The following is a 12815-nucleotide window of genomic DNA, read 5'->3' as shown; positions in this document are numbered from 1 at the left end:
ATGCTCCCACACAGCAGGACTCCTCTGGAGACCACCAATCAGAGACTCTTGGGACTCTTGCACAGTTCCGCTATGTATAACAGCCTGATCTACACTCCTCTCTCAGAGGCCCCATAGCCCGAGAAACCCCCTCATGCCACCCAGGAACTGAGATTACAACACAGAGCCCTTGCTCAGAACACACCGTCTCTTGGAGAGGAGTTAGAATTTAATGAGCGTAATGTGTGTGTAAAGATGTCACAACAGTACAGGGCAAGGAGTAATGTCTCTGCAGGATATCTGCAGTGATACAAACACAGCAGCGATCGGTGCTTATTTCTTCTTCTGTACATGGGCACAGTCATATTTCCCACGCACGATTTTGAGCTTCACCCCAGGCAAGTCCTGTGTCCTTCCGCCTTCCACCAACACAATACTGTGTTCCTGCAAGTTGTGACCTTCTCCGGGAATGAAGCAGACCACTTCCTTGCCATTGCTAAGCCGCACCCGGGCACACTTTCTGTTGGCAGAGTTGGGCTTCTTGGGCTTGCGAATCATGGTCTTCAAAACCACTCCCTTGAGCTGGGGGTTGCCAAAGGTGGGGCCAAGTTTGGGTGGGGGAAACTTTGGTTTGCCCTTACGGTGCATCTGGTTGAGGGTTGCCATGGTGCGGGTTTCCAGCTGGCCCAAAGATGGGGTTAATGGCCATCTCCCTGGTACAAAGGCATGAGGAAAAGCATTGATACCTACAGGGAAGAGGAGTTTCATTAATCACCACTTGTGAACAGTCCAACAACTCCATACTGGCTTTCCTTTCTGTACCAATGGTCCAGCTACTGCTATTGGAGACCAGAACTACGCTCTATCTAGAATAATCCCTAGCTTTTCCCTAGCACTTTAGATCTCAAGGTGCTTTACAAAAGAGGGAAGCATCATCACCTCCATTTTACAGATGGGGAAACAGAGGCACAGGGAAGGGCAGCAACTTGCCCAAGATCACTCTGCAGGCCTGGGACAGAGCCAGAAATAGAATCCAGGTCTCCCAAGTTCAGCTCCAGTGTGCTATCCATTACGGATTATGTCTCATGCTGCTCTGGGTCCATCTAACATCAGATATCTTTCTTATGAATTCATTATCCCACCTCCTGCCCCACTAAACAGGCCTCTGGTATCCAGGCTCACCACAGTACTTCAGAGAAAGACACAAACCCCTGCCTAATTAATCAATCAGTGCAAACCCAGAATTATTTCTTCCAGTTCCCCAACTGGCTGTTCCTGGAACAACTAAAACAACAAGAGATTTAGAACAGTGTTTTTCAGCAACTAGTTCCTGAATCAGCATCAGTCCCTAAGATTTCCCTGACACAGTTTAGGAAGGCAGCAAGCCAGTCCCTGTTATCAAGAACTGGGCATGTTTAGTCCAGAGAAGAGAAGACTGAGGGAGAACAGGATAACAGTCTTCAAATAAATGCATCTGACAAAGTGGGTTGTAAGAGGCCAAAGGACTCTCTGTTGAGTCTTTAAATATGTACAAGGTTATAATAAAGAGGACTGATCAACTGTTCTTCATTTCCACTAAGGGAAGATATGAAGGAATGGGTTGTTTCAGCAAGGGAGATTGTGGTTAAATATTAAGAATTTTCTAACTACAAGCATGGTGACATACCAGAACAAGAGAGAAAGCAAGGTTATGGTAACCCTAGCATTGTCTAACCTGTTCTTTAAATCCTCCAGACACCTGGGCTATGTCTACACTCATGACTTCTTGTGCGAATAATATGCAAATTAGGAGGGAGGGATAGCTCAGTGGTTTGAGCATTGGCCTGCTAAACCCAGGGTTGTGAGTTCAATCCTTGCAGAGGCCATTTAGGGATTTGGGGCAAAAATTTGTCAGGGATGTTACTTGGTCCTGCTGTGAAGGCAGGGGACTGGACTCGATGACCCTTCCAGTTCTAGGAGATAGGCAATCTCCATTAATTTTTTAATTTATAATTTAGGCTAAGCGTGGAATATCGCTGAGCCTCATTTGCATACCTAATGAGCCACCATTTGTTTTCAGAAGAGGCTCTTGCGCAAGAAAGGGCGTCTACACTGCCCCTTCTTGTGCAAGAAAAACCCTCTTGCGCAATGCCGTTCTTCCTGAAAAGTAATAGGTGTAATGGCATTGCGCAAGAGGGTTTCTCTTGCACAAGAGCCTCTTCTGAAAAAAATGGTGGCTCATTAGGTATGCAAATGAGGCTCAGTGATATTCCACGCTTAGCCTCATTTGCATATTACTTGCACAAGAAGCCGCAAGTGTAGACATAGCCCTGTAGCGTTATTCCTGCCTCAGCATAAGCAGAAAGGGTAGATGACCCTTCCAGCCTGATATTTCTATTGAGAACAGGGGAGCAGTGTAGTTGCTAAAAGCCCTTTTGCACCAACAAGCAATTCAGAGCAACACTGCAGAATGAATCAGACTCAAAGCAACGAAAAGAAACAGATACATACTCCATCTCAAAGGCGATGCCAGCAACCTCAGGAAACCACTGCACGACATCCTCTACATTAAAAACTCACCAAAGCCCTAGAGACCGTGAATAGAAGTCCCCTGGAAGAAAGGAAGTCAGGAAGTTAATATTTCAGAAAGGAGAGCACTTATGGCATTGGTAACTGACTAGAGCTTGTCACTTTAAAATCACTAGCCCAGAAGAAAAGGGAGTGAGTTGTGACTGTCAGACAAGGGGTTGTTGCTGTATGTGACAGGAGTCTGCCAAAGTTTTTGCCCAGTTTCTAGGCACAATGATGTGCCCAACTTACAAAGCTACCACTGCAGCTGGCCTTCAATTTCAGAAGAGAGACCAAGCACTGAACACAGTCACAGATCTACATCCCTAGAACAGATTCCTGCAGATTTGGGGTGAGGCCTGGGTACGGTCTCAGGGTGCATCTGCACAGAATAGAAGGCTTAGCCTGTCCTCTACCTACATGGGAACACAGTTGGCCACCAGGCCTGGGAACTGACAGGGGGTTACAAACATGGGGGCACAGTACTGGGATTAGGAAGGGGCATGGTGGGACTTTTCAGCAGGACAAATCAGCTAGTTGGGGGTATGAATCCCGCCTATCCCTCAAGCAATTGGAAGGGGAAGAGCAGGGTAGGAACCAGATTGGGAGGCAGAGGGTCCCTCATATCCAGAGGAGCAGCCGGGGGGGGGGGGGCTGGGTTCCAGGAATGTCTGTGCCCCCCCCCCCCAAGGAACAGGGGGCGGGGCCAGGGCCCTAGGCTGGGGAGGGGGCTGTGCCCCCCGAGGAGGAGGGGGCAGGGCCAGGGCCCTAGGCGGGGGAGGGGGCTGTGCCCCCTGAGGAGGAGGGGGCGGGGCCAGGGCCCTAGGCGGGGGAGGGGGCTGTGCCCCCCGAGGAGGAGGGGGCGGGGCCAGGGCCCTAGGCGGGAGAGGGGGCTGGGCCCCCCGAGGAGCAGGGGGCAGGGCCAGGGCCCTAGGCGGGGGAGGGGGCCGTGCCCCCCGAGGAGCAGGGGGCGGGGCCAGGGCCCTAGGCGGGGGAGGGGGCTGTGCCCCCCGAGGAGCAGGGGGCGGGGCCAGGGCCCTAGGCGGGGGAGGGGGCTGTGCCCCCCGAGGAGCAGGGGGCGGGGCCAGGGCCCTAGGCGGGGGAGGGGGCGGGGCCAGGGCCCTAGGCGGGAGAGGGGGCTGGGCCCCCCGAGGAGCAGGGGGCAGGGCCAGGGCCCTAGGCGGGGGAGGGGGCCGTGCCCCCCGAGGAGCAGGGGGCGGGGCCAGGGCCCTAGGCGGGGGAGGGGGCTGGGCCAGGGCCCTAGGCGGGAGAGGGGGCTGGGCCCCCCGAGGAGCAGGGGGCAGGGCCAGGGCCCTAGGCGGGGGAGGGGGCCGTGCCCCCCGAGGAGCAGGGGGCGGGGGAGGGGGGGGCCAGGGCCCCAGGCGGGGGAGGGGGCTGGGCCAGGGCCCTAGGCGGGAGAGGGGGCCGTGCCCCCCGAGGAGCAGGGGGCGGGGCCAGGGCCCTGGGGGGGAGGGGGCCGTGCCCCCCGAGGAGCAGGGGGCGGGGCCAGGGCCCTGGGGGGGAGGGGGCCGTGCCCCCCGAGGAGCAGGGGGCGGGGCCAGGGGGTTCCCGGGGGAGCGCAGCCCCCTCGCTCTCCTCCCCTCCCGCGCACTGACCTCACTCCGCAGCCGCCATCTTACCCCCCCCCACGAGCCCCTCGGCGCACTAGGCCCCGCCCCCACTCTCGCATTGGCTATGGCGAGCTGCCTCTCGGTTGGCCGCACGTGAGCTACGCCCTTGGGGTGGTGCCGCCCCCTCTGATTGGTCCCCGCTGGGCTCGCTCGCACGGGCAGGCCGGCTGCTGCTGTCACTCAGGGAGCCTCAAGAGGCCCTACGGGAAGACGCCAGGGTCATTCCGCGCCAGTCACAGCCCTGACTGCAACGCGAGACGGAATGGGGGGGGGAGGGTCCTGGGAGCCGAGACTCCTGGGTTCTCTCAGGGCTCGGGGCGGGGCCAGTGGCCGGGGGCGGGGCCAGGGCCCCGGGTTCTCTCCCCACTGCTGCTGCAGCTCCCTGGCGCGTCCCACGGGGGGCTGGGTGGGAGCCAGGGACCCCCCCCCAAGGCAGCTGTGGGCCCAGTGGGTCCAACCGGGCACCCGCCTCCCGCCCAGCAGCCCCGCCGGAGCCTGGCCTGCAGGGGCACCCGGGGCACCCCCCAGCCCTGCCCTGCCCGGGGCACCCCCCAGCCCAGCCCAGCCCTGCCCGGGGCACCCCCCAGCCCAGCCCTGCCCTGCCCGGGGCACCCCCCAGCCCTGCCCAGCCCTGCCCGGGGCACCCCCCAGCCCAGCCCAGCCCAGCCCTGCCCTGCCCTGCCCGGGGCACCCCCCAGCCCTGCCCGGGGCACTGCCCTGCCCTGCCCTGCCCGGGGCACCCCCCAGCCCAGCCCTGCCCGGGGCACCCCCCTGCCCTGCCCGGGGCACCCCCAGCCCTGCCCTGCCCGGGGCACCCCCCAGCCCTGCCCTGCCCTGCCCGGGGCACCCCCTGCCCTGCCCTGCCCTGCCCGGGGCACCCCCCAGCCCTGCCCTGCCCTGCCCGGGGCACCCCCTGCCCTGCCCTGCCCGGGGCACCCCCTGCCCTGCCCTGCCCGGGGCACCCCCCTGCCCTGCCCTGCCCTGCCCTGCCCGGGGCACCCCCAGCCCTGCCCCCCTGCACCCCCCCCCTGCCCAGCCCTGCCCTGCCCTGCCCGGGGCACCCCCCAGCCCTGCCCTGCCCGGGGCACCCCCCAGCCCAGCCCTGCCCTGCCCTGCCCTGCCCGGGGCACCCCCCAGCCCAGCCCTGCCCGGGGCACCCCCAGCCCTGCCCTGCCCTGCCCGGGGCACCCCCCTGCCCTGCCCTGCCCTGCCCGGGGCACCCCCCAGCCCTGCCCTGCCCGGGGCACCCCCCAGCCCAGCCCTGCCCTGCCCTGCCCTGCCCTGCCCTGCCCGGGGCACCCCCCTGCCCTGCCCTGCCCGGGGCACCCCCTGCCCTGCCCTGCCCGGGGCACCCCCCTGCCCTGCCCTGCCCGGGGCACCCCCCTGCCCTGCCCTGCCCTGCCCTGCCCTGCCCTGGGCCCCCCAGCCCTGCCCGGCCCTGCCCGGGGCACCCCCCAGCCCTGCCCAGCCCTGCCCTGCCCTGCCCGGGGCACCCCCCAGCCCTGCCCGGGGCACCCCCCAGCCCTGCCCTGCCCGGGGCACCCCCCAGCCCAGCCCTGCCCTGCCCTGCCCTGCCCGGGGCACCCCCCAGCCCAGCCCTGCCCGGGGCACCCCCAGCCCTGCCCTGCCCTGCCCGGGGCACCCCCCTGCCCTGCCCTGCCCTGCCCGGGGCACCCCCCAGCCCTGCCCTGCCCGGGGCACCCCCCAGCCCAGCCCTGCCCTGCCCTGCCCTGCCCTGCCCGGGGCACCCCCAGCCCTGCCCTGCCCGGGGCACCCCCCAGCCCAGCCCTGCCCTGCCCTGCCCTGCCCACCCCCCAGCCCTGCCCTGCCCGGGGCACCCCCCAGCCCAGCCCTGCCCTGCCCGGGGCACCCCCCAGCCCAGCCCTGCCCTGCCCGGGGCACCCCCCCCCCTGCCCTGCCCTGCCCCCCGCCCAGCCCTGCCCTGCCCTGCCCACCCCCCAGCCCTGCCCTGCCCCGCCCGGGGCACGCCCTGCCCTGCCCGGGGCACCCCCCTGCCCTGCCCTGCCCGGGGCACCCCCCAGCCCTGCCCTGCCCTGCCCTGCCCGGGGCACCCCCCAGCCCTGCCCTGCCCTGCCCTGCCCGGGGCACCCCCCAGCCCTGCCCTGCCCTGCCCGGGGCACCCCCCAGCCCAGCCCTGCCCTGCCCGGGGCACCCCCCAGCCCAGCCCTGCCCTGCCCGGGGCACCCCCCAGCCCTGCCCTGCCCTGCCCGGGGCACCCCCCAGCCCAGCCCTGCCCTGCCCTGCCCTGCCCGGGGCACCCCCCAGCCCTGCCCTGCCCTGCCCGGGGCACCCCCCAGCCCTGCCCAGACACCGCGCCCAGCTCATGCCCTTGTGCAGCTGCATCGCCTCCCCCGCACCCCCCAGCCCTGCCCTGCCCTGCCCGGGGCACCCCCCAGCCCTGCCCTGCCCGGGGCACCCCCCAGCCCTGCCCTGCCCTGCCCTGCCCGGGGCACCCCCAGCCCTGCCCTGCCCGGGGCACCCCCCAGCCCTGCCCAGCCCTGCCCTGCCCGGGGCACCCCCCAGCCCTGCCCTGCCCTGCCCGGGGCACCCCCCAGCCCTGCCCAGACACCGCGCCCAGCTCATGCCCTTGTGCAGCTGCATCGCCTCCCCCGCACCCCCCAGCCCTGCCCTGTGCCCAGCCCTGCCCCCTGCACCCCCCAGCCCTGCCCTGCCCTGCCCTGCCCGGGGCACCCCCCAGCCCTGCCCAGCCCTGCCCTGCCCTGCCCGGGGCACCCCCCAGCCCTGCCCTGCCCTGCCCTGCCCGGGGCACCCCCCAGCCCTGCCCAGACACCGCGCCCAGCTCATGCCCTTGTGCAGCTGCATCGCCTCCCCCGCACCCCCCAGCCCGCCTGCCCCCGCACCCCCCAGCCCTGCCCTGCCGTGCCCGGGGCACCCCCCAGCCCTGCCCTGCCCGGGGCACCCCCCAGCCCAGCCCTGCCCTGCCCGGGGCACCCCCCAGCCCTGCCCGGGGCACCCCCCAGCCCTGCCCGGGGCACCGCGCCCAGGTCACACCCTTGTGCAGCTGCATCGCCTCCCCCACACCCCCCAGCCCTGCCCGGGGCACCCCCCAGCCCTGCCCAGACACCGCGCCCAGGTCACACCCTTGTGCAGCTGCATCGCCTCCCCCACACTCCCCAGCCCTGCCCGGGGCACCCCCCAGCCCTGCCCAGACACCGCGCCCAGGTCACACCCTTGTGCAGCTGCATCGCCTCCCCCACACCCCCCAGCCCTGCCCGGGGCACCCCCCAGCCCTGCCCAGACACCGCGCCCAGGTCACACCCTTGTGCAGCTGCATTGCCTCCCCCGCACTCCCCAGCCCTGCCCGGGGCACCCCCCAGCCCTGCCCTGCCCTGCCCAGACACCGCGCCCAGCTCACGCCCTTGTGCAGCTGCATCGCCTCCCCCACACCCCCCAGCCCTGCCCGGGGCACCCCCCAGCCCTGCCCAGACGCTGTGCCCAGCTCACGCCCTTGTGCAGCTGCATCGCCTCCCCCGCACCTTGCGCACTGGCCCCCCAGGGGCGTCTGGGGCACCCCCCAGCCCTGCCTGGGGCACCCCCCAGCCCTGCCCTAACCGGGGCACTCCCCAGCCCTGCCCAGATGCCGCGCCCAGCTCACGACCTAGCGCAGCTGCATCACCTCCCCCATACCTCACGCACTGGCCCTGCAGGGGCGTCTGGGGCACCCCCCAGCCCTGCCTGGGGCACAGTGTCTAGCTCACAGCCTAGCACAGCTGCATCGCCTGCCCCGCGCCTTGCGCACTGGCCCTGCAGGGGTGTTTACCCTTTTGTGCTCTGCCAATAATCCCAAAGCCTTCCAAACAGTGGCACAAGCTCAATATTTTCCATCTTTAAAGTCTTCTTGTTTCTGTCATGTGTGGGCAGGTTTACACTGACTGAAATCAGCTGCTAGGAAGCTAAAGATTCACCCAGGCTCCCGCCTGTCCTGCACAGGACCAGAAAAGTTCCTCAGGTAAAGGGGCGTGTCAATGTCCAGGAGATGGATCCCTGCTATTCGTTCTAGGATGGGAGAGGAGCTCACAGAGGCAAACGGAGAGCATCATTCTGGTTTGAGTGAGAGATTTATGGAGCGGCACTCCTGGTTCTCATCGGAGCTTCACCATGACCATGGAGTTGGTGATCCGGGCACCATAGTGTCCTGCCCAGAACTGAGTGTCTGTCCCTCTGTGGAAGAAATGCACATACCGGACTCCAGTGCCATACTGACTGAACCTGTGGGACACCTGGGAGGGAAGGAAAGGGAACACAAAATGATCTCTGGACCACAGGCCCTGACATTCTCATTTCCCTGCAGGCGCACCACTCTGCTCCACCCCAGAAGCATGCTCCCTCTGCCCGTTAATGTCATTTGTAAACTTGGCTTATCCCCCTTTTCAATCTACGTGGTAAGATTCTGGGGTGGTCTCACTACAAGCCTAGAGGGGCTGCTGAGTCAGCACGTAGCAATGTTAACGGGTCCAAGCTGGGGGGAGAGACTTTTTGTTTTGGTTGGAATTCACAATTTTTAAGTCTTGGCACTGTTTTGTGTTTGTTTGTTTTAAACACACCCAGTTTTACAAGTTATGCCACATACGTTAAGTTAAGCCCAGGCTTTCAGGCACTACTAATCAATAATCAGTTCCTCCCTCTTTTCAGTTGTGACTCTCCAAGCTTGATATCATTATGCCCCTTTCAGAGGGAAACTGAGGCACGGGGAAGGGAAGTGACTTGACCAAAGCCAACCCACTGGCTGAGCCAGTTCTAGAACTCTGGTGGCCCTGGAATGTCCCCGGACAGCTGGCTCACCTGCTGATACTGCTGGTCATTCCACTGTGGTATGGGGTCGGGGCTGGCCTGGAACTCAGCAATGACAGTTCTTTGGTTGGCAGCCAGGAGCTTCACGCAGAGGGAGTATTTACAGCCACAGTCTTCCCGGGCGCCCCACCTGCGGGACAGGAGCGGATGTTGGGAAACCAGGAACCTTGGGGGGCAGCAGCAGGGAGATGGAACATGACCCTTAAAACCTATCACAGAACAGGAATCCTGGGCAAGTACACACCCAAATCCAACCACAGCTTTTTGGTCCCCATCAGTCAGCGGATGGCACCAACCTCTGCAACATCCCCTTCTGCTAGGCTCATCTGCCAGCAACTTCAGGGAAGCCCCTCTGCTACGCTAGCCAGCACGCCAACAAAGTCCTGCCACCTTATTGACGTGCATCCCACGTCAGCCCCTGACCGATAGCTGGGTGGGAGAAACTCCCAGTTACAAGTGCAACCCCCCCACCCGTGGAATAAGGGCACAGGCGTCTCCCAGCTCACATCTCTGGGTCCTCCAAGGGGACCTCCAGTAAAACAAACAGATGAAGCAAGGTTCAACAAGCTTGCTATTTTTAAGGCCTAAATAAAACAAACCCAAAGCCTTTGATTTTGGGGCACAGGTGGCTTCTATAACCAGAAACACAGGAAACAGCTGAGGTTTTATTTTTGGCTGGGAAAGCTGCAGCAAAGACACAGACCCATTTCTTTCTGTAGGTCACCATTAAAGCTGCATGTGCCAGGGAGAGGAGGCTGAAACTTACCAATCAGAGATGTAGATTTCTGGCTGGTAGGTATCCAGCAGTTCTGCCCACAATCCTTCCTTCAGAAGATCTACAAGCTGCGATTTCTCGCACCACCTACAGAGGGGAAAAGGAGACCCTGATGAGGTAGGGCAATAGCATCTACCTGTGACCAGGCCCACTCTGCATTGTGTGTGACACAGATCCTGCAAACACCAGGGGAAGAAAAGGGTCTGAGCAGACAAGTGTTAAAAGCCAGTTGAGGTTTTAGTGTGTTGGCAGGGCACTATGAACTCTAGGAAATGAGAGTCACAGCCCCAAAGAAATCACAGCGCAGACAGGGTGGACAAAGGGTGGAAAGGGAAACTGAGGCACAGAGAAGTGGGCTGTTCAGAGTCACGCAGCAGAGCGAGGAACTGAGGTCAGAGTTTGAAACCCTGGGCACTCCCCCAGTACAGCCCCCTCTGGAGACAGGCAAAGCTGCCATAAGGCATGATTTGAACCTACACGGTCAGCTCTCCCACAGTGAACCATGTTCTGGAGTTGGCTGGGGCAGCTGGAAATCAGGGCAAATCAGCAGTGCAGAGAAGGCCCGAGAGGGACACCATTCCCAGTTCCCCCTGCCTGACGGCTGGGGCAATACCGTCAGTGTGTCATGACACAAGAGCAGCAGAGAGTCAAGGCCCACAAATCCAGAGTGACTCCAGATTTACTTAGACCACGCCCCCAGCTGGAACCCTTTGCCAGTATAAGAATCCAGCATACTCTGCCAGCAAATTGCTCCCAGGGTTGGAGGCGGCTATGTTGGCACCGTCGCATGCTGTCCTGGTAGAATTAGGCCACCCGCCCACTCTGGGGGCTTCTGCTAGCACCGCTCGCTTCACACCGCCGGACCGATGGATCTGTACTGGCCCGGCCTGTCGTGTGGTGCCTTCCTAAATCCAGAGCTAGTCCAGGTTTATCAGTGTGTACGTGTGTGTGTGACCAGGGCAGGTGGCATCTCTGGGTCTCACTTAGGCTGGATCAATCCAGAGTGACTCCACATCTGTGCGGGAGCAGGACCGGACTGGCCTTTGAAGCGCAGGCAGAGCTCAGCAGCACAAGGGCACCTGGGGGCAAACAGGAAGGCAGAGGGCTCCCACTCACTGGAAGGACGAGACGAAGCAGGTCTGGGCCGGGGCCCCCTCGACCGGGCAGCGGTTCTCTTCCACATTCCAGCCATTGCCCCCGTGCTGGACCTGCCAGTGACTGAACCGATCTGTGGGAAGAGGGTGTGTCAGGAAAGGGGGGAGTGTGGCAGGCCCTGGGGGGGAGGGAAAGCTCAGTGGTTTGAGCATTGGCCTGCTAAACCCAGGGTTGTGGATTCACTCCTTGAGGGGGCCATGTGGGGCAAAAATCTGTCAGGGATGGTACTTGGTCCTGCTGTGAGGGCAGGGGACTGGACTCAGTGACCCTTCAAGGTCCCTTCCAGCTCCAGGAGATAGATAGGCATCTCCAGTCATTTACCTTTTGTGCCCAGTGTCCTCTCATTGCCCCCTCCTGACCAGTGCTCATTTTCCCCCTGCTCCATCCCCCACTGTCCCTGCTGCCCCTCCCCCATGCTCCCCATTAACTTCCTGCCCTCCCAGTGCTCTTCCATCTGGCCCCCTCCTCCCACACCCTCTCAGTTCTAGGCGGGGGAGCAGCTAGGGTTGCCAGATGGTTTAACCAAAAGTACCGAAACTCCCACCCACCCCAGGGAAATATCAGGGACATAATTCTGTTGAAGGGGAAAAAAAAGGGGGAGACCAAAGTTGTTGGGGGGGGGAAAGGGGGTTGCACCTTTAAATGATCCTGCCCCCCCCAGAACTGTCCCCGCTGGGCTTCTGTCCAAGGGAAACAGGAAATAGGGGACATTTTACATGTCTGGTATTTTCTTTTTTAAACTGGATGGGGGACACAAATACCCGACTCTCCAGTGAATACCCGACACCTGGCAACCTAGCGGGCAGCTGGCACTAGCCACTGTTGGAAGACAGGACGCTGGGCTAGAAGGACCTTTGGTCTCACCCAGTGGGGTCATTCTTAAGGTGACCTGCATCCTGCCCAGGCCTCTCCACACCCCTCCCTTCCTCAGCACCCCTGCCCCCTCCTTCTCACCACTCCCTCCCATGCTGCCCCTGGGGCTCCCCATCTCACCCCCCCCGCCCGCCCTCCTCCTCCCCCCTCTTCCCCCCCCGCCCGCCCCCTCCCCCAGCCCCTCCTTCCCCTCCTCCCTCCCCTCCCTTCCCCCTCCCCGCCCCCCTCTTCCCCTCCCCCCACCCCCCATCCCTCCCCCCCCCTCTTCCCCTGCCTCCCCCCTTCCCTCTCCCCCCCCAGCCCTCCCCTTCTGCCTCTTCCCCTCCCTCGCCCCCGACCCCCCATCCCTTCCCCCTCCCCCCCGCCCCCAAACTCCCCTCCCCCCCCCCTTCTGCCTCTTCCCCTCCCCCCTCCCCCCCCCATCCCTCCCCCTTCTGCCTCTTCCCCTCCCCCAGCCCTAACCCCCATCCCTCCCCCTTCTGCCTCTTCCCCTCCCCTCCCCCCGCCCCCCCATCCCTCCCCTTCTGCCTCTTCCCCTCCCCCCCATCCCTCCCCTTCTGCCTCTTCCCCTCCCCCCGCCCCCTCCCCTTCTGCCCTCCCTCCCCCCCATCTCTCCCCTTCTGCATCCTCCCCGCCCCGCCCCGCGTCCCCGCCCCCGGCCCACCCGCGCCGCAGGGGTTGCGCAGCAGGTTGCGGCCGAAGGGCTCCCGCAGGCACAGGTGGCTCCAGCGCGGCGGGGGGCAGAGGCGAGCGGCCGCCAGCGCAGCCCGCATGCCCGGCAGCCGCTCGCCCTGCAGCCGCCAGACCGTGGGCCCGTCGATGAGGGCCCGCCAGCGCCGGCAGACCAGGCGGCAGCGGGTCACCAGGGCGCGGCCCGGCACCCAGCTCAGGATCAGGGCCAGCAGCTCGTCCGGCAGCGGCTCCAGCTCCAGCGCCGGGCCCGGCGCCCGGCTCCCCGCCTGCCCCATCCGCTGGCCCCGGGCGCGCCCGCGCATGTGACCCGGCCCCGCCTCGGAGGTGAC

At 64.0% G+C, this 12815-nt stretch overlaps 3 protein-coding genes across 3 annotated transcripts in view; 1 reads left to right on the top strand and 2 right to left on the bottom strand.

Annotated features, from left to right (window-relative positions):
* Nucleotides 1–188: 188 nt before the first annotated feature.
* MRPS12 (mitochondrial ribosomal protein S12) lies at nucleotides 189–4237 on the bottom strand. The gene is made up of 3 exons (XM_075917220.2): nucleotides 4143–4237; nucleotides 2470–2569; nucleotides 189–725 (listed from the first exon to the last, which is right to left on the bottom strand). The coding sequence occupies exons 2-3, from the start codon at nucleotides 2516–2518 to the stop codon at nucleotides 313–315; spliced, it is 462 nt and encodes a 153-aa protein (XP_075773335.1). The 5' UTR covers nucleotides 2519–2569; nucleotides 4143–4237; the 3' UTR covers nucleotides 189–312.
* Nucleotides 4238–8005: 3768 nt separating this feature from the next.
* FBXO27 (F-box protein 27) lies at nucleotides 8006–12788 on the bottom strand. The gene is made up of 5 exons (XM_089769827.1): nucleotides 12458–12788; nucleotides 10882–10993; nucleotides 9757–9852; nucleotides 8982–9120; nucleotides 8006–8419 (listed from the first exon to the last, which is right to left on the bottom strand). The coding sequence occupies exons 1-5, from the start codon at nucleotides 12786–12788 to the stop codon at nucleotides 8282–8284; spliced, it is 816 nt and encodes a 271-aa protein (XP_089625953.1). The 3' UTR covers nucleotides 8006–8281.
* The window catches only part of ACP7 (acid phosphatase 7, tartrate resistant (putative)), a 24383-nt gene continuing 24241 nt past the window's right edge, over nucleotides 12674–12815 (top strand). The window contains exon 1 of the mRNA XM_075917215.2: nucleotides 12674–12810. The gene's annotated coding sequence lies outside the window, so the exon portion shown is untranslated. The remainder of the gene's footprint in view (nucleotides 12811–12815) is intronic.

This window comes from Pelodiscus sinensis, chromosome 18 (genome assembly GCF_052426305.1).
Source record: "Pelodiscus sinensis isolate ZL-2025 chromosome 18, ASM5242630v1, whole genome shotgun sequence".
NCBI lineage: Eukaryota > Metazoa > Chordata > Testudines > Trionychidae > Pelodiscus > Pelodiscus sinensis.
This window is presented reverse-complemented; position numbering and strand designations above follow the sequence as displayed.